Source organism: Falco cherrug, chromosome Z, assembly GCF_023634085.1.
Source record: "Falco cherrug isolate bFalChe1 chromosome Z, bFalChe1.pri, whole genome shotgun sequence".
In the NCBI taxonomy this organism is placed as follows: Eukaryota; Metazoa; Chordata; class Aves; order Falconiformes; family Falconidae; genus Falco; species Falco cherrug.
In genome coordinates this window covers 39,787,319-39,805,551 of record NC_073720.1, presented here as the reverse complement: position 1 = coordinate 39,805,551, position 18,233 = coordinate 39,787,319, and the positions used below count along the sequence as shown (strand labels likewise).

Sequence of the window (18,233 nt, the reverse complement as noted above, 5' to 3'; positions counted from 1 at the left end):
CCAGCCCTTACAGACTGAGAGGGAAGTGATAAGGAGAACCCTATCCCTACAAAGCAAAAGGAGAAAGGTGTGCACGACTTATAAGGAAGAGACTGCAAACAGATTTTTCTTGAACCTTTATTTGTTTTCTTCCATGTCCAGCTATTAAAGCTTGACATGAGCTCTTATTTTACATTTGTCTGCTAGCAGAAGGAACACAATGGCCATTGTGCATGCTGCTATGATTCCTGTGAGTATACATACTTCTAATACTTCGCATTTCACTGTTGTGAAGGACAGAAAAATCTGGTATCAATATAGGAATACTTAAAAGAACATGCTGCCAGATGGAAATTTATATTACACTATTAAAAAAAAACTATTAAAAAGCATCACTACTGAGTGATGCTCATCATAGAATCACTTCTCAGAAATAGAAATAATACGAGACCACAGATAACTGTGGTGTTGTCAACTACTACTGAGAACATCCACCAGCCATTTGCACTAGAGATGGAAGAAAACCATTAGATCATAGTTCACACCCTGCAGACGGAGTAAACCATCTTCTGCAGAAGAACCTCACAGATATTAAAAAGATGACACATCATCATCTGAGACCCAACCCTAAAAGCTACAAAACACACCGTGTTTCACACTAGGATCAATTCATGATGTGTTTTGTATCTGCTGAAAATGTCACTGGAAATGCTGCACAGGGGAAAGGAAGTTCTAACTGTTTATAGCCGTTCTAGTACAGCATTATTACTTATAAACTTGCACACCAAAATAATCCTGAAATATCACTTTATGTTCTGCTTAGAATAAATTACATATAAGGACAGGCCATTGCACGTTATAAGAACATTTCTTCAGAGAAAAATTATAAATCAGGATATTCAGCTGTCACTCCATTCAATTTGGACAAAGATGAGACAAAAGAATTTGCCTCCCAGGCATGGCAAATAATTTGCTTTGTACTTGTAAATACAACAGGAACCAGGAAAGTTTAAAAGTTGGCCTTTAAGGATGGAGTTTATACAGACTGATTACTTTTAAATTTTTCTGTGATATGACCAACCCAGTTTCTCACCAGTACACCAAACACAACAACTAGAAACCTTTCCAGAAAAACACAAGTCTCTAGATTTTTTCAGTATGCGTTAAGGGAAAGACACTAAAGCATGTACAAGATGATATATCAGAAGTTAGGCAGATCTCAGGAGCTGCCCAGATTTCTCTCTCCCAAAATTTTTCCTATTGTATTAAAAAACTATTTACTTTTCAGTTCCATCACATAAAAAAGGAGGGGTGGACCTTCACGACTTGCCAGTCCCACCATTCCCAGTCACACAAGTCAACGCCCAGACAAGCTTTTTTCTTTTTAAGCAAGTTAAAATTGTTAATAAAATTTAATATGCAAAATTACAGTACTCCCATATAATTAAAAAGCTTATAAATTTGCTCAAGTCAAAGGTGGCCTTATATCCTTCAATACCAAGTATTATTTAAAAATTTTAACTAACACAAGACACATGAATAAAACAAGGCACTAGAAAAGAAAAATATGCTTGTGAACTCTAGAATAAAGGACAGAACTTTCCCATAAGTTCTGGAACAAGTATGACTAGAAGAGGTGGAAAAGTAATTACTGGGAAAAGCTCACATAAATGCAGTTTTGAAGTTCAGAAGTTACTGCTTTTCTTTGCATATCATAGTTTGGACACTGGGATGACATCAGGATCACCTTAAACACATACAAGTATGACATACCCTTTTGACCTTCATTGACTGCTGCACCATATGACACAGCTGTCACCAAAACCCACCAAAGCCCAAGAGACTGGGCTTTTCAGTCAGAGCTGGGTGACTGTCCCCAAGTGTACATCCTTCCTAAATAAAGTGCAAAGCTGTTGAGGGGAAGGGCAGGAAACCGCAGGTCTTGCCCCATCATGTCCTGGGTCAGAAGTTACCCCGGGCTTCAGTCTGCCACCACAGTCCCACAATACACAGAATTAAGTCTATCTTTTCCTGAAGCATTTCCTTGCCATCATCCCAACTCTTTAGGGATGGGTCTCCAGCCCCACATATTGTGGATTTTCAGTGGTGCCTTTGGCCAGAGAGAGTGCCTTATTGATAGCACAACTTAAACTGATCCTTGGTCCAAGTAGTTAATTTATTCTTTTGTTGTAGTTAATTTCTTTACTGAAGAATGACACCATTTGAGCAAGGAATGAAAATCAACCTCTTCGTATACAATGCCTAACCATGAAGAGGCAAGTACAGTGCCTTTTGGACTGTCTTTGGGGCAGAGATGCTTCATTTTTAAGATTGCACCGAGTTTCAAGCACGAGCTGAAAAGCATGTGGTTCAGCCCTTGCAGGCTGCAGCAGCTGGTGTGCTTGGAAAGGAGAGGCTAGGCACATTGATACATTTAACTTCACACATCCACAGCGGCACCACCTCTGGAGATGGCTCATGTCTCAAAGCAGAGTCAGCTACAGCTGGTCTTCCACAGACAGAGACTTCGCAGCCTCTCTGGCAATCAGTTCCTGAGCTTGACCACACACTCCGCTGAAGTTTTTCATGTTTATTGCCTGCATTTCGGTGTGTGCCCACTGCCTCTTGTCCTGCGCTGCTGGGCACCATCAAGAATAACCTGGCTTTATCTTCTTTACTCCCGCATGAGGTAGTTATAGACAGGGATAAGATGCCACCGAGTAGACACCAATACCGCGCTGGCCCCACCAAGCAGAAATCACACTACACTCAGTTAGCAGCTCAGACCAGCTTTAAAAGATGACAGGACTTGGAGACAGGCCCGTAACTTCAGTCACCATTAGTGTCTTCTTTCCCAGGATTCCCAACTTGTCTCTGAATGACTAGTAGGTTACACTCCATAAACTTCACAGGTCTATTGATGTTTGAAATAAAATAGTTCACAGTATTCACACAGGACACATTACAAAGCTACTTGATCTAAGAACAGAAGAGACAAAAGATTTTATTGCCTTGTCAGATGTAAAAATTTATTTATGCTACTTATCAAGTGTTTAAATTTACATAAAAGACAACACTTCAACTTCAGGTCCAGTTTTCCATCAGTAACCCCTATATCAAAACACCCTTGATACTTCCAAGTACAATTTTTTACAAGATGGCTTAGAACAGCAGAATCTCATAAATAATGGCCGACTTCACAAGCCTGAAGGTCACCACCTCATTGTTATTTCTCTGCCGAGTGTGACCCACAGAACAGTGCAAGTCTTAAAACCATTTCAATCCCCAAACACTATGACTACTGCACATCAGAGCATTTAAATCACATTGCCCTGCATTAGTAACACCAAACATTACAGCTAGACTTAAATATTTACCACATCTCTCCCTAACAAAACACACTCCCCCCCCCCCTTTTTTTTTTTAAATGTAACAGGAATTGTGCATCAGAACAACTGCAAAATACACAATCATCCATTTGGCTTGGTTTCACAATAAAAATAAAATCAGACATCTATTTGTTAACTGTATCTCTCATATTGTGTTCCTTTCCCCTCCCCTCTCACTTCAGAAACTACACTAGACCAGACAGTTTAATTGTAGCACTGAGGTAGCATATTTTAATGGAACAGAATAATAGGTCTTCTACTGTGCCTCCTCTCCTTTAAAGCACAAAACAAATCCCCACAGTTTTTCAACTTCTTTGGAGAAGACAAGCGTATAGTTCATTTCCAACAGCCACTCCATTTCGAATTCAAAGCACAAAGCATCTCTGAATGGCAGATACATTACACCAGCTAGAATGAGTAAGAACGTATACAAGAAGAAGGAGCTATGTTTTACGAGAACTATGGTTACATTTTTAGCTCTATGGCACCTATTGTTCCCTGTTATGAAACATATCTTTACAGTCTCTGAAACTTAATTTCAAAGACTAGTATCCTGAAAAAGGGCAGCTGTGACTCAGTTCTTCTAACTGATTTTCACACTGTCTGCAGCAAGGGCCAAATAACTGCAACAAAACCAAAAAAAAAAAAAAAAAAATCAAACAGACCTAATATAAAATCAATAGAAATTAATGACATGAGTATATTAAAAGAATCAAAGTTAAGGCAAAAGCTATGACATGCTTGAGTAAATTGAGAGCACCTTCCATTCACTGAGAAGTTAAAGTTGCAATAGCCTTAAAAAAACCACAAAACAAAAAACAACCAACCAAACAAAAAAAACCAAAACAAAACCAAAAACCCACTGCCAGATTAGAAGCTTAGTTTCATAAAAAACTGAAAATAACAATACCTCAGCTTTGCCCTTCTGGCTAAAAGCTTTAAAAGAAAAAGCTGAAGTCAAGCTGAATTGTAGCCTTAACACCCAGGCTGTTTACTGAAGTAACTCTCACAGACACCTGTGTATTTAGGGGTGAACAGTAAATAGTGACACCAAAGAATGGTAGTCATTTTCTGCTCTGTATGCCACACTGGTACACATAGCCTTGTTCAGCTCTGCTGCATGGTGCACAATCCTCACCCAGCCCCAGGCTGGATCTCTGGATCCCTTCTCTCCATTTTTCATAGAGCAAAGTAAAAATTTTGCTGCAGTTAAAACCCCTTGAGTCAGCTGCATGCGCAGGGGAAATTGGTTTTCAACAACTTGGAAAGCGGACTGAGAATGTAACTGAGCTCATTGCTAAACAAACCCCCAGGAAAACTAAACAGCTGAGGCAAAATGCCTAAGCTGTAATGACCAATTCAAGATGCTTATGGATACTTTAATGTTAATCTTTCAAGTAATCCAAGATGCACTCCAACACGTTATCAAAAATTTAAGGCATTTATGAACACCCTCTTACATAGAAAAGGAGCATGAAACAGAAGGAACTTGTTTACAGTAAATTCCAACATCTAAAAAATCTCTGAAACCTGTTTATACAAATACTAATAAATTCTTTAATATTTTGTACAACTAGAAGGTGCACAGATTGGCATTCAAGCGGTCCATGCTGGCAAATATCTGTCAGACAATAACATGATTTACTTGGATAACAATATAGTTTAAAATGCCATAAATTAAAAAATAAGTTAGTTCACATTTTTTCCCCCAGCTTTTATGTACATCTTAGTCTTTAATGAGATCGTGTAGCCTTCTTCAGAAGCTCAAGGTCTTTGCGTCGGCTTTTGATTGCTCTGGCACAGCCATACTCTTCCAGTTGTAAAGGGATATACTTTTCTATCTGAACAAGCCCATGCCCAGCAGGACCAGTAAACAGCTTAATCCAGGATGGCGTAAAGTTTCCTCTGAAGCCCAGAAAGGCCAGGCTTCCTGTGACAAAAACAGCTCAGTGTTACCAAACCAGCCAAGCCCATCCAAGCACAACACAGGACCGGCTGCGAAGGAACGGCATGCTCCTCTGAAACTCAGCCCCAGGTTATTCAGGACATCAATCCGCTCTCAGCTTCACATGCACCTCGCAAGGAAATACTGATTTGCAATTTCCTTTTTCAATATTCAGTATTAAGTACTCTGAAACCTTATTTTGAAAACACCAGGACAGTTATGAACCCTTATGAAAGTTATGAGTCCTTTCTCAGCCAGCACTTTTGCCAGGGCCCTGAATGGATGACAGCCACCCCATGTGGTCTATAAAGTGATCATCCCTCCAAATACCAACAGCTTCCCATCTCTACCTCCAGATTCTGTTACAAGAAATACTAGCCCAGCACAGCGTTGCTGTCACTGGCTGAGGCACAAAACACAGGCTTTGGGAAAAAAGCCTGGGCCTCTTTTTCTGTAATACACAGGCACAAAGAACCACTAGGCACTTCTCTGCTTGCAACAAGCTTCACACAATGCCTTTCAGGGCAACGGGAATGGTTTTCTGCCCCATCTGCTGAAGGGCTGCCCACCCCCTCCCCCGCAACAGAGCAGTCCACACCAGCGCCAACTGGCAACCATCCCTGCCCAGCTGCATTTTCACACACTCTGTGAGAAACCCACCACACCAACGTAAACACACAGACCAAGGCGGTGTCAAAGAAATGTGCAAAATTTCTACCAACCATTGCTCTGAAGATAAGGTGGTTTGGCTGTCCCCAGGGACATTAAGGCTTCTGATAAATTATTAGGAATTGCTACATCACCTCTTGTGCTCAGTAGAACGACAGACCTGCAGCAGAAACGGTGCAGAGACAGCAGCTGTTACAAACACGGAGTCTTCCTAATACGCTACTATATGCTTTTACAGCTAGCTGGCCTCATAGTGCACTTGCTTAAGAGTACTCATGCCATGTCATTTCGTGACATGAAAACAGTCAAACCTCTCTGAAAGCAGTACCTAGAAAAGCACCCACCTATAATTATTTTTTTAAAACTGACTTTTAAATTTAACCTCAAAGTTATTAGAAAATGTTATTTAAATATTGTTTAATATTTTATATAAAAAATCAAGTTTTGATATTGACAAAAATTGAGTATATTAGACTGCAGATTTTCTGACACTAACTATCTTTCTTTGATGATAAGTGGTTTTCTCCCTAGATAGGGAGAAAACAGTATGATCTTGTCACATAGTTCTTGCCAGTGTCCTCAAGTAAACTTATTAACCAAAAAGTTACTGGTTTAGGCAAAGAAGTGTTATTACAAGACGTTTAGTTAAAAAAAAAAAAATAATTTGTGGTGAGAGACAGGTTAACACTGGAAAATTGTAAGTGCTCAAGATCTGAGTTGCTTTGTTCCCTCAAATAAGGCTAAATGTCTGTTAAAAGGCTCCTATGTTTCTTCTTCCCCTCAACTTAAGATACACGGTTTCCTCACTTCCAGTGCTTCTGTGCAGACATCATTATTTAAATCCTTGAGAGAGAGCAGAGCTACAGCTTACAGGACATACCAGAAATAAACGGTCATTACACTACCTTTGTGGAATTCCAGATTTTAAATATCCATTGACACGTTTAATGTCTACTCCAGAAAATAATTTATTTCCCAATACTGTGCCAGTGCAGGCATCAACTACAACAGTAAGTATACCATTATCCTTGAAGGAAAACATAGTGTCATTGACCTGAATGGGAGAAGAAAAAAAGAAAAAAACTTTTTCCTGCTTTCTTAAAGTTAGTGTGAATCCAACAGCAATTCTAACACACTCCATTAATCTTCATCTAGTTTAGACACAGTGGTGTACTAATTTCCTTAAAAATAATGCTTCTCCCTAGTATCTCCTAATTTTCCCCCTTGAGGAGAAGCTTTCAGGGGGACTTCTGAAATTCCATGGGAGTCTTCAGTTCCTGGCTTCTACAAGGGGACTGTACATTTCAGGTGGCTTACCACCTGCCTCAGTCATCACTCCTGCTTTGGGAAGCCGGAATTCAGGTACTGAACCACCTGGACTCCTTGGCAATAGTACTGTTAATCCATCTCTGCAGCAGCCCTGTTCCAGCCCAGTTTCTTCCTACAGCACTCTTACTGCTTTGGATATGGCACACACATTCCCACAGAAGTTTGCAGCTGCTAAGGTTACACTGTTCACGTGCTAAATTTCTGTCTAAATAAGTTTTACTATTTCAACCAAGCTAACGCACTGATGCTGTGGAATGTAAGCCACATACAGACTTTAAGCTTTGTGGTGTCAGAAGGTCTGCAAACACTGTTTCAGCATCATGTGCAAGTCTCCTTCAGCATCCAAACAGAAAAGTCAAAGTAAGCAACTTTTTATACAGTATCACATCACTAGGCTTATCAGGACTGCCTCAGAACAAATACAGAAATCTCTATGGGTTCTTTAGTAATTGCTATTTTAAGGGTTTTTAGCAAAGCTTAATGGCTTGAATCACTTATAAACTCACCAATCCGTTACTGCAAAAGTAATTTCAACACAGATTCAACTAACAGGTTGTTTGGTGTTTGGGTGGTTTTTTTTTTTGGTTTTGGTGGGTGTGGGTTTTTTTTCCAAAGCAGCCATCAATAAATGTACACTCATCCAGATTTCAGCATCAATCTGAGGATTTTAAACTCTCCATTACTGGTACAATTTTCACTCCCATCAGGAATGGATTAGAATACAAAATGGAGCTTTGGAGTCTCATTTTCCAAGGTTAACGCATCATCTTTTTGACTGTTTGGTTTTTAAACTAGGAATCAATGCTTGTCATTCACGTGAAGTGAGGTCTAGCATTATGTAGAGCGGTACAACTGTTGTAATACAAATTGCCAAAAAGCAAGATAGAAGAAAACCATAAAGAGTACTTACAGAAATAAATGCTTGCTGACCTCTGCTCAACTCCTTTTTACCAGATGAATGAATCTGCACATGGAGGTAGTTTTTGTGAGGATCGCTGGTGAATACCACCTGGATATCAAACAAACCCCGTTAAGTACACATAGTCATGTGTCTTCAAAGCTTTATCACAGAATCGTTTAGGTTGGAAAGAAGCCTTAAGATCAGAGATCATCTGTTAACCTAGCACTACCAAGTCCACCACTAAACCATGTCCCTAAGCACCACATCTACACATCTTTAAAATACCTCCAGAGATGGTCACTCAACCACTTCCCTTGGCAGCCTGTTCCAGTGCTTGACCACCTTTTCAGTAAGGAAATTTTTCCTAACATCCAGTCTAAAAACTTTCCCTGGTGCAACGTGAAGCCTTTTCGTCTCGATCCATTGCTTGCTACTTGGGAGAAGAGACGGACACTCACCTGGCTACAACCTCCTGTCAGGGAGCTGTAAAGAGCAATGAGGTCTCCCCTCAGCCTCCTTTTCTCCAGGCTAAACCGCCCCCGTTCCCTCAGCCGCTCCCCGTCAGACTTGTGCTCCAGACCCTGCACCAGCCTCGCTGCCCGCTCTGGCCACGCTGCAGCACCTCAGCGTCCCTCTTGCAGCGAGGGGCCCAAACCTGAACACAGCGTTCGAGGTGCGGCCTCACCAGTGCCCAGGACAGGGGGACCATCGCTGCCCTGGTCCTGCTGGCCACACTGTGTCTGGTACCAGCCAGGGTGCTGCTGGCCGCCTTGGCCACCTGGGCACGCTGCCTGATCATGTTCAGCTGGCTGTCAATTAACACCCCCAGGCCCTTTTCTGTCAGGCAGCTTTCCAGCTGCCAGACAATCACACCAGGCAATTGCTCCAACAAATGCATCCATTTGTCGGTGCCATTATTTATGGTACTAGCAAAGCTAATAAATATAATGATGTATAGGTGTAACCCATTTTATTCCTTACTTTCCATATTTTTCTCAGCTTGTATAGATAAAATGGAAAATGCAGCTTCAAGTTCATGCTAATAAGCAAAGATTGAAAAAAGAAGTTTGGCCAAAAGCATGTAGATCTTTGTGGCTGAGCTATCCTACATGTAATACAGACAATACTATAGTACAAGACACCAGACCTACCTATGTCCCTTCTCTGTAGCACTCAGAGGTGAAGCAGTATTTTTCAAGGAACAAAAACTGAAACCTTTGTGCTACAAGAGACTCCCTGCCTCTAGCACACAGGAGACTAACAACATGACCATCATCCTGTGCTGAAAGACTGAAATTCTGCCTTAAAGGAAGTAGATGGCAATACCAGCTACACAGTTCATGAAAGTTTTTGCTTAATTTATTTTACCTGAGTTGTGCCACACTTTGTACATGGTACAGTAGTTTTTACCGGCATCTGTTTTGTGACCGTTGGTCCTTGGTAGTACTTTGGGTAAGCTTTTGACATGCAGTTACTGATCCCTTTTGCTGAATCTTTGGTCACAATCTTGATCCTTTCACATCCCTGAGATGAGCAATAACTGTGACCATCCCTATTATATTTGGCTTGAAGAAATAAAAACAGTAATCTACACAAAAGGGGGAAAAATAATCTAGATCAGTTGCTGGAAAGATAGGTATTTATGTTAAACCTTAACAGCTATATTTCAGGACTTTCAGAAGCAGAGGAAGTACAGTATTCACTTCTGTACTATTGTTCACACTTCTCCAAAGTATTTACTATTTAGAGTTAGGAAGTTTCTACTGACATATTTGAAATTCCCAACAATTAAAGGAGACATCATTACAAACACGTATGCTTTGAAAAGAACAACCACTCCTCAAATCAGTGGCTTGCAGGAAACAAAAAAGAAACTGCAGAGCATAAATGTTTTCTTTGATCATAGATCTTTGCAGATACCCAGCAGTAACTGTTTGGATGTTCAGCTGCACCCACCAGCACTGGACAATGTAATTGTACTGTTACAAATGCCTGGAAATGCAATTTAGAGGATAGCAGTCATTGATTTTCACGTACACAGAGACTGGTACTTCTGCTGCTATATATTCGATCATTATCACTGTAGCTCTTAGACAAAAGAAACTTGAATGTCTTCTCAAAAGCTACATTTATCTGTGTATTTACTACAGACAGACAAAGTAGCAGATGTGGGAATGAAATAAATAAGAGAACAAATTCTAAGTTAAAGATCAACATTTGAAAAACACACGAACAACATATGTAGGACTTATTTACTCCAAGTTGACCATATCTTAAACCTCTCAGAAGGATCTCAATGGACTCTTGTCAGAAATACTCTTGAAAGAGAGACTAGGACTTTTAAGTACTTTCAAGAAGGTTGGAAGTGGATTAGGATTTTCACAAATACATTCTTAAAATTTTCTTAAAAAATTCTGGGATATTTCTAGGAGGCACTAATTTTCTTTAAAGACTTAGAAGTTACTTCCTGAAAGTCAGTGCTCTGCAGCACACCAGATACCACATTTTCGCCAGGCACAAGGTAGGAAATATCTGTGGCAACTGTAGCACTCTTGGGAAAGTATGTCAATGACACCCACTGTATTTGGGAGATTCAAAGTCATATACTCTTTCAAGTAGGCTTTAGTCTCCTCTGCAGCAGCTTTCCTCTTATGCAGGTGTCTCAATCAGTTGCTTTTAACAGTATCAAACTGCACCTTTTAAAGTTAAACAGCATCTTCCAATAGGGTCAAGTTACAAGGAGTTACCCAGTACTGTTGTCAAAGTAAAACTTCCTGTCTGATCGACTCTTTTCCAGCTCCATCATTGAAGATACAGGCATGTAGCGCTCTATCTTGCTTGACAGAGCAGATGACCGCCTTTGAAAGGTTTCCAATACTATAACAAAATCTGTATTTGGTTGATAACAAAGACCAACACGAATCCAGTCATTCCTGAAAACAAAATAAGATGCATGAGTCACCATAGGAACAGTTTAGTTGACAATACGCAAACAAAGTAACAGGAACGCAAAGAGCTCCCAAACCCTCAACCAGATCTTTCTTCCCCTCTCTACACAGTGTTTCATTATAGTAACTGATACTTTCAGGATACATTAAATGTCTAAAGTGTAAAATCAAGTAAGTTTATCTGACAACAAAATCAAGAATGCTAAATAAACTATCCAGCTCCAGTTCTGCTCAACTTCACTATTTGTACATTTTCTTGTCCAAAGGGGTTTCCTTAACAACATCGTACCAGACAAAAGTTTAACTTCAGTGCAGGTCTACCACTTAAACTCTTTCATTTCATACTTTAGTACTTGTAATTATGAAAAAAAACCCAACCCAAGATCCAGTCTTACTGATGGTTGCAAACTCTCATGCATGTTAATTCTGCAGGACATCACTTCAGTATTGCCTTACGGATCAATGACATGAAAGATAATAAACATACTTGTTAAAGTTAATGAGATAAAGATAGGTGACGTTTGGAGCTTTTCCATTCCAATGTATTGTGTAGCCCTTTTGGAGCATCACTACTGGCTGGTATTGCTGAAAGACAGCTTTCTGATTAATACCTCGAAGAACCATGGGATTGGCTGGGTACTCATCTCGTACAATAGTCATAGAAAGATTCTGTCCATTCCAGGTTTGGATGTAAACCTGTAAGATGTTAAGGAGGATGAAAAGAAAGAGGAAAGATTTGGACACTATGCAAAAGGAAATGAAATAGTGAAGAATAATTAGCATGTTAATAGCTAGAGCACTGCAATTTGATGTTCTGAGTTGTGCCATACACGAATAACTTCTGAAGAAGAGCCCTATTTGAAAAACCACTGTAGATTTTGCTGATTTTAACAGACAAAAAAAAAAGGGGGTGGGGTGGAGGTGGGTGTGAAAATAGAAAGATAATCAACTATGGTACTTGGCCAAACTCATACAGAATGGGAACCAAAATGGAAATGAAACCTATGCGAGATTTGTATTCAGAAGGTGGTATTTAAAAAAAAAAAAAAGACCCTTAAAACCCTCTCTGTGGAAAAAACACAGACAGAACTCCAGTGGAAGAAAACACTTCCAACACAAAAATGTTCTAGTAGATAGAGCTGCAACGTAGAACTCCTGGCACACGTACACATTTGGTTTTACCTTGCAGCATCTAATACTGTACTCCCAGCTAGTGTGCTGAAAGGAACATGATATACGTAACTGGCTGTAAAGTGTAATATGTGTAAAAATATTTTTAAAACACCAAGGAATTATGAAGTCCAAAGATAGGTAATTTTGTAGTTCTTACACCCCCCCGCCTCCAGAAGTTGCTCATATTGTAGATTTGCCCCAGTCAAAAAGCTGCAAGACTACTAGCCTGTGCATAGGTTCCACTGCAAACCACTCCATTCCATTCTGTGATATTAACACATTTGGGGTGTTGAATCAAGTAGTTATCCATTCTGCCCACATAGGTATCCTTGTAGTCAGTCACTGAACCATCTAAATCATGGAATATTGAGTTCTTGTCACCATCCAGATCTCCTTCTTCAAACCAAGGACCAGGCTTTCCAAAGAAGACTTTCAAAGAAACCTGGCAACAACAATTAAAATATTCATTTTTTTTCTCCAAGCGAAGCACGGACTAACATGCACACCTACAGAAACACAGGAATGTGACAAATTGATTAAAAAAAACTTATGTTAAGGACAGTGGGATCTTGCAAAACAGACATCTTGACTTTTAGTAAGTCTCAGATCAGCTCTTGCTTCTGAACAGTGCTAATATTTGTAACTTAAAATTTATTACTAAGGATACACCAAACCTTACAAAAATCTTCTTTCAGCTTTACCATTAGCCATGAAAGAGATCATTATGGCAACACACCCAACATCTCTCTTGGTACTAGTTTTTGCTTGGGAGATAGGGGATACACCTTGGTGACTTCTACCCAAGAGAGAAACTCTGGGGTAGGGATGCATGGAAAAGATGACCTAGGGCCCTAGAGACTTATTTTAAATACAGGTAAAAAAAAAAAAAAAAAAAGTAACCTGCAAGAATAGAACAAAGCCTGTAATAAACTTACGTTCGGACCAAACTTCAGAAGAGAAATGTTGTTTTTTGGTGTCATCTGCCATGGATTTTTCATCAAGAATCCAACTGCACTGGTAAATCTGTCTGGAGTTGGCACGAAGTTTTTGAATGTGCACTTGGTAAGGTGAATAGGTCCATCATAAATTTGAAAGCCTCTGATTGGAAATGTCCTGTTAATGGAAGCAAGTATTTACAGCATTCTGTAACATAACCCGTAAAAAGCTTGAATCTGTGTCATAAATAAATTTCCTCTCAGAGGAATCAAGTGACATTAAGAGAATCACTTGTGGATTAAATTTAAACAAAATCTTGTTTCTGCACTTATCTAAGGAGTCAAAAAATCCTCCATTCTTTTGAATTCTCCTGTTAGAAGAGCTATTGCTGTCCATTCACAAATATATCCCTTTCCCAATCCAGGAAATACAGCAGGAGAATATCACCTGACCACGGCAGCTGGGAGAGTGCCTGTAGACTGGAGGAAAGCAAATATCAGTTCTAACTTCAAGAAGGAACACCTAAGGGAAATGCAGGCTGGTAAGCCTCAGCTTGACCCCTGGGAAAGTAATGCAGGAGCTAAACCTGGAAACCAAGGCACAATAAGGACAAGAAAATCATCAGGAGTAATCAGCATGGATTCACCAAGGAGCAGTCATGCTTGACCAACTTGATAAACTTCTGTGATGAAACGACTGGCCTGGTAGCTGAGGGGAGAGCAGTGCACATGGTCTACCTAAACTTCAGTAAGGCTTTTGACACTGTGTCCCGTAAGTTCCTGATGAAGTATGCGCTGGACGAGAGGACAGCGAGGTGGATTTAAAACTAGCTGAATGGTTGTGCCCAGAGGGTGGTGGCATGAAGTCGGCTTGAAGGCCAGTAACCAGTGGTGCACCCCAGGGATCAATACTGGGTCCAATTTTGTTCGATATCTTCAACAGTGATCTTGATGATGGGGCTGAGTATACTCTCAGGAAGCTTGCAGAGGGCACAAAACTTTGAGGAGCAGCTGATACACTAGAGGGTCACACTGCCATCCAGCTAGACCTCGACAGGCTCGAGAAATGGGCAGATGGGAAAGTCACGATTCAACATGGGGAAATGCAAACTCCTGCACCTATGGAGGAACAATTCTATACACCAGTGAAAAGGAACTATGGCTCCTGACAGACCAACTTGACCATAAGCCAACAATGTGCCCTTGCCCCAAAGGGGCACATGGCACCCAGGGCTGCACTGGAAGGAACATTGCCAACAGAGAGAGAGAGGTGATCCTTCCCATTTTTCAGCACTGGTGAAGCCATACCTACAGTGCTTGTCCCCAGTACAGACAAACATGGAGCTACTGGAGGAAGTCCAGTAAAGGGCCACAAAGTTTATGAAGTGCGTGGAACACCTCTCACAGGAGCAAACGTTGGGAGATCTCAAGACTGTTCAGCCTGGGGCAGAGAAGGCTCAGGTGGGAATCTCATCAATATGTAAAAATCTCTGAAAGGAGGGTGCAAAGACAACAGAGACAAAGACAACAGCTCTTTCCAGTACTGCCCAGTGACAGGACCAGAGGCAAGGGACACAAGCTGAAAAACAGGAGGTCCTTCCTGAACATAAGGAGAAACTTTGTCATTCTGAGGGTAACTGAGCACTGGCACAGGTTACCCAGGGATGTTTTGGAGTGTCCATCCTTGGAGATATACTAAAGCTGCCTGAACATGGTCCTGGTCGACCAGTTCTTAGATGGCCTTTCCTGAGCAGGCATGTTGGACCAGGTGACCTCCAGAGGTCCCTTCCAACTTCAACTGTTCTGTGATCCTGCTCAACTAGACTGAGTATCTCATATATCACCGTCACATTACCTTCTTCCCTCTAAATGGCTGAGCAGCAAAAAACACCAGGGCAGCCTAGACATACCTCACCCTCTTTTCCTATTCTGTGGCAAGGGCAGGACTTTGCACTACATTAAACAAGCACCACAGCAAGCCAGAGAGAAAAGAAAAGGAACATGGTCACATATTGGGATTTGTCACAGAAAGACTGTAGCTTCAGGTCCTAAACTGACCCCTGAAATCCTTTTACCAGAAAGCTTTTCCTTTCACTCTTCCAGGCACAAATGTTGCTTAAGACTAAGCTTTCATTAAGTAGGATAACATCAATCATTACAGAAAAGTGACCTGTGGTAGCACAAGATGAAAACTGACTCAGTAAAAAGGCAAAAGTGTACAGAAAGTGTTAAAAAGAAAGTGTCACCTTCAGTAAAGTCCCAATCTCTCACAGCTCAAGCAAGAAGGGTGTTTACATGTGATACAGAGAATGTGTGTTACATCACTTCTACCTCCTTCACTCATAACATACTTACCGATTTCTAGGCAGAGTGCGCGCCTTGTTGTCTATTCCTCCAGTTCCCGCATATTTGTTCTGGCCACCTGGAAACCCGTAATTCTTGCTCTCACCTATGAACAGTGACTCAGATACTTCCTGGCTGGCACCTTCATCATTTGGGAAGCTCCCATCGCTATCAAAGCAATGTCAGAGATAAGCTTTTACTAGCAGATGAACACGCCAAGGCATAGTCCTACTTTTAGTTCTGTAAAAGTCCTGCTAAAGCAGCCCAGACTTCATTTACAACACACAGAACAATAAACTTAATGATTAACAGTATTACAGGCTATTTGAAACATTAGCACAGCATTACATTTTCTGTCTCCCTTGTAGCACAGCACTCTTTTAGACCCCACTTTTGCAATCCCAGAACCAGTTTGTCATAATCTAAAGGGCAGCAACTTTGGCTTACTACCGAAGTTACCCGATTCTTTTTTATTAGACTCTGCCCCCTCTTAAATGTTCATCCCCTTTTCCATTAGTCTCTCAACTGTTCAGAAGGAAAATCAAAACTGCCTAAGGAACCATACAATACCAAAAATACTGGGGTAATCATTACCCTCCCGGTGGAAGGGCAGCAAGATGTGGTGTAAGCCAAGCACAGGCTGAATTAAAGTGCAAGCTTTGGCAGCTGCATCAATCTACATCCTTTAAAACATCATCTGTACCACTGGAAATAGAATGAGGCCCAAAAATAAAACTATATGCTTAAGTATACCTGTTAATTTTGATAGATGTGTGTTTTATAAGCTTCTAGGCAAGAAAAAACAGAAGTGATTAACAGGAAGTACTCACCTAGCAAATGTTAAACCTATTCCATTGTCTGCAAACCTAAAAGAAAGTTCAAAGCTTCAGTCATGTTTTCTGGATTATCCTACAATAAACTAAGAGTGCATCCTGCTATGCACTGAAGAAAGCTTGAATTTTTCTATTAATGGAATTCAGTATCACCACACAACTCTTACAAAAACATTGCTGTTAAAAAAAAAGTCAAGTAATCTTCTACATATTTTATGCAGGACACGAGACTTCAGGGAAACCATAGATACCTCAGTATAAATTTACTGTCTCTAACAGCTTCTAGACTTTCTATTACATAGTTTCTTTTTGTCAGTTAAGGCACGTTCTCATCTAATCACATATAAATTTGTTTCATTTGAAATAGTGGGCTGGTGTTAAAGCAGTTTAGATACTGCGAAGTTCCTCACGATACATGAATCTTCCCTTATGACTCCGTTGTAATGCACTTTCATAAACAAAGCTTCAGGGGAAACTTCTAAACAACATGCAGCTGTTTGCTTCTGGATACCTACCCAGAGTTTTGAATGAGGATATCCCCTCCCCTGACCCAGGCACCATGATCATTGTTTTTGAAAGCAATTAATCTGTCAATCAGGGCAGCAACTCGGGGCTTTTCAGGATCTGCATCTTGGTGAGGTCGAAACCTGGGACAGATAAAAACCCGAACACTCCATATAAGAATACTGTTTGTTTTACACGTGTGTCTTGTATGCTGAGCTGAGAGAGCCTGAAAGATAAACACTCATGCTCATCTGATGGGCAAAATGCACTTTGCTTCCTGTTTGGAATGACAGAAGTCAAAACCAGATGCAACTCTAGCTCTCTTATTTATAGAAAAGTGTCTTCAGAGTATAATGAAGCAGGAACATAAAACTCTTTACTAGTAACTCTCACAGTCTTTTGCTCAATCTCCATGAGCTTTCTTTAGCAGCATCTCATATCCTTTTCTTGCCTTTTTTTTTTTTTTTTGTCCTCCCCAAAGTACTTTCTCCCCACTTGCACTGTAGCATTAATGTGAAAGTTTGTTGGAGGGAATTAAAGCTCCTTGGAAGAACACACAGGGCTGGCATGCACTGTCCAAAAGAAAGCTGGAGGATTGTCTTAACTGCTCCTTCCAATCTTTCAAACTCTCGATGTTGAGGAGCGCTTCTTCTTTGAGCACACCTGAGATATTTTTCTATTCCAAACCAGACACTCTGCACTGCTACCAGGATGGTCTGGTACATTAGGGCTGGAATCTATTTTAGACAGCAGGATTAAAGACTGGTAGAAGCTTTCACTTGCCCAGAGAAAAATACATTAAAAAAAAAAAAAAATTACAAAAATGCATCTTGAGTGGGTGAAGGTACATCATGCACTCTAATGTGGATCTGCCCTTTGCCTGCCTCCCACCTCACCCCCTAAAAGCAGAGGAAGAGGAGAACATGTGAATGTTTGGTTTTGACAGTCTCAGGCTCCTCAATTAATGTTTAAACCCCTCCAGTTTGGTTTCACGTACGATTAGTGGCCTCATGTAGTTACAGAGTGCCTCGTTACCTCTTCGGCTGCTGTGAAACATGAACCCCATCTCATGCACTGAATTTCTCGCGTCCTCTGTTGATACCCTGTCAACACACTACAGGTTCTCACAGAGCATTCTGCCCCTCCTACCTTCCTTTTGACTACCTGTTATGACTGAAGTAATCCAGAAGGTTATATGGGTTTTCTGTCAAAGCTTTGAACTAGCAACTTCATTTCCAAATCATGACATTTCGAGTGTCACCAAAATCAGGAACTTTCCTCTCTG

General features: G+C 40.6%; 1 protein-coding gene across 4 annotated transcripts in view; it reads right to left on the bottom strand.

Moving 5' to 3' along the window:
* Positions 1 to 2,981: 2,981 nt before the first annotated feature.
* CEMIP2 (cell migration inducing hyaluronidase 2) overlaps positions 2,982 to 18,233 on the bottom strand; it is a 57,443-nt gene continuing 42,191 nt past the window's right edge. For all 4 annotated transcript variants that reach the window (XM_005435715.4, XM_027800371.2, XM_055698906.1 and 1 more), the window contains 12 exons: positions 16,960 to 17,091; positions 16,442 to 16,477; positions 15,624 to 15,779; positions 13,269 to 13,446; positions 12,560 to 12,775; positions 11,648 to 11,856; positions 10,960 to 11,145; positions 9,581 to 9,800; positions 8,222 to 8,320; positions 6,888 to 7,036; positions 6,036 to 6,142; positions 2,982 to 5,298 (listed from right to left, as the gene is read on the bottom strand). In XM_005435715.4, coding sequence (XP_005435772.1) covers positions 5,102 to 5,298; positions 6,036 to 6,142; positions 6,888 to 7,036; positions 8,222 to 8,320; positions 9,581 to 9,800; positions 10,960 to 11,145; positions 11,648 to 11,856; positions 12,560 to 12,775; positions 13,269 to 13,446; positions 15,624 to 15,779; positions 16,442 to 16,477; positions 16,960 to 17,091 — 1,885 coding nt within the window. In that variant the 3' untranslated portion in view covers positions 2,982 to 5,101. The remainder of the gene's footprint in view (positions 5,299 to 6,035; positions 6,143 to 6,887; positions 7,037 to 8,221; positions 8,321 to 9,580; positions 9,801 to 10,959; positions 11,146 to 11,647; positions 11,857 to 12,559; positions 12,776 to 13,268; positions 13,447 to 15,623; positions 15,780 to 16,441; positions 16,478 to 16,959; positions 17,092 to 18,233) is intronic.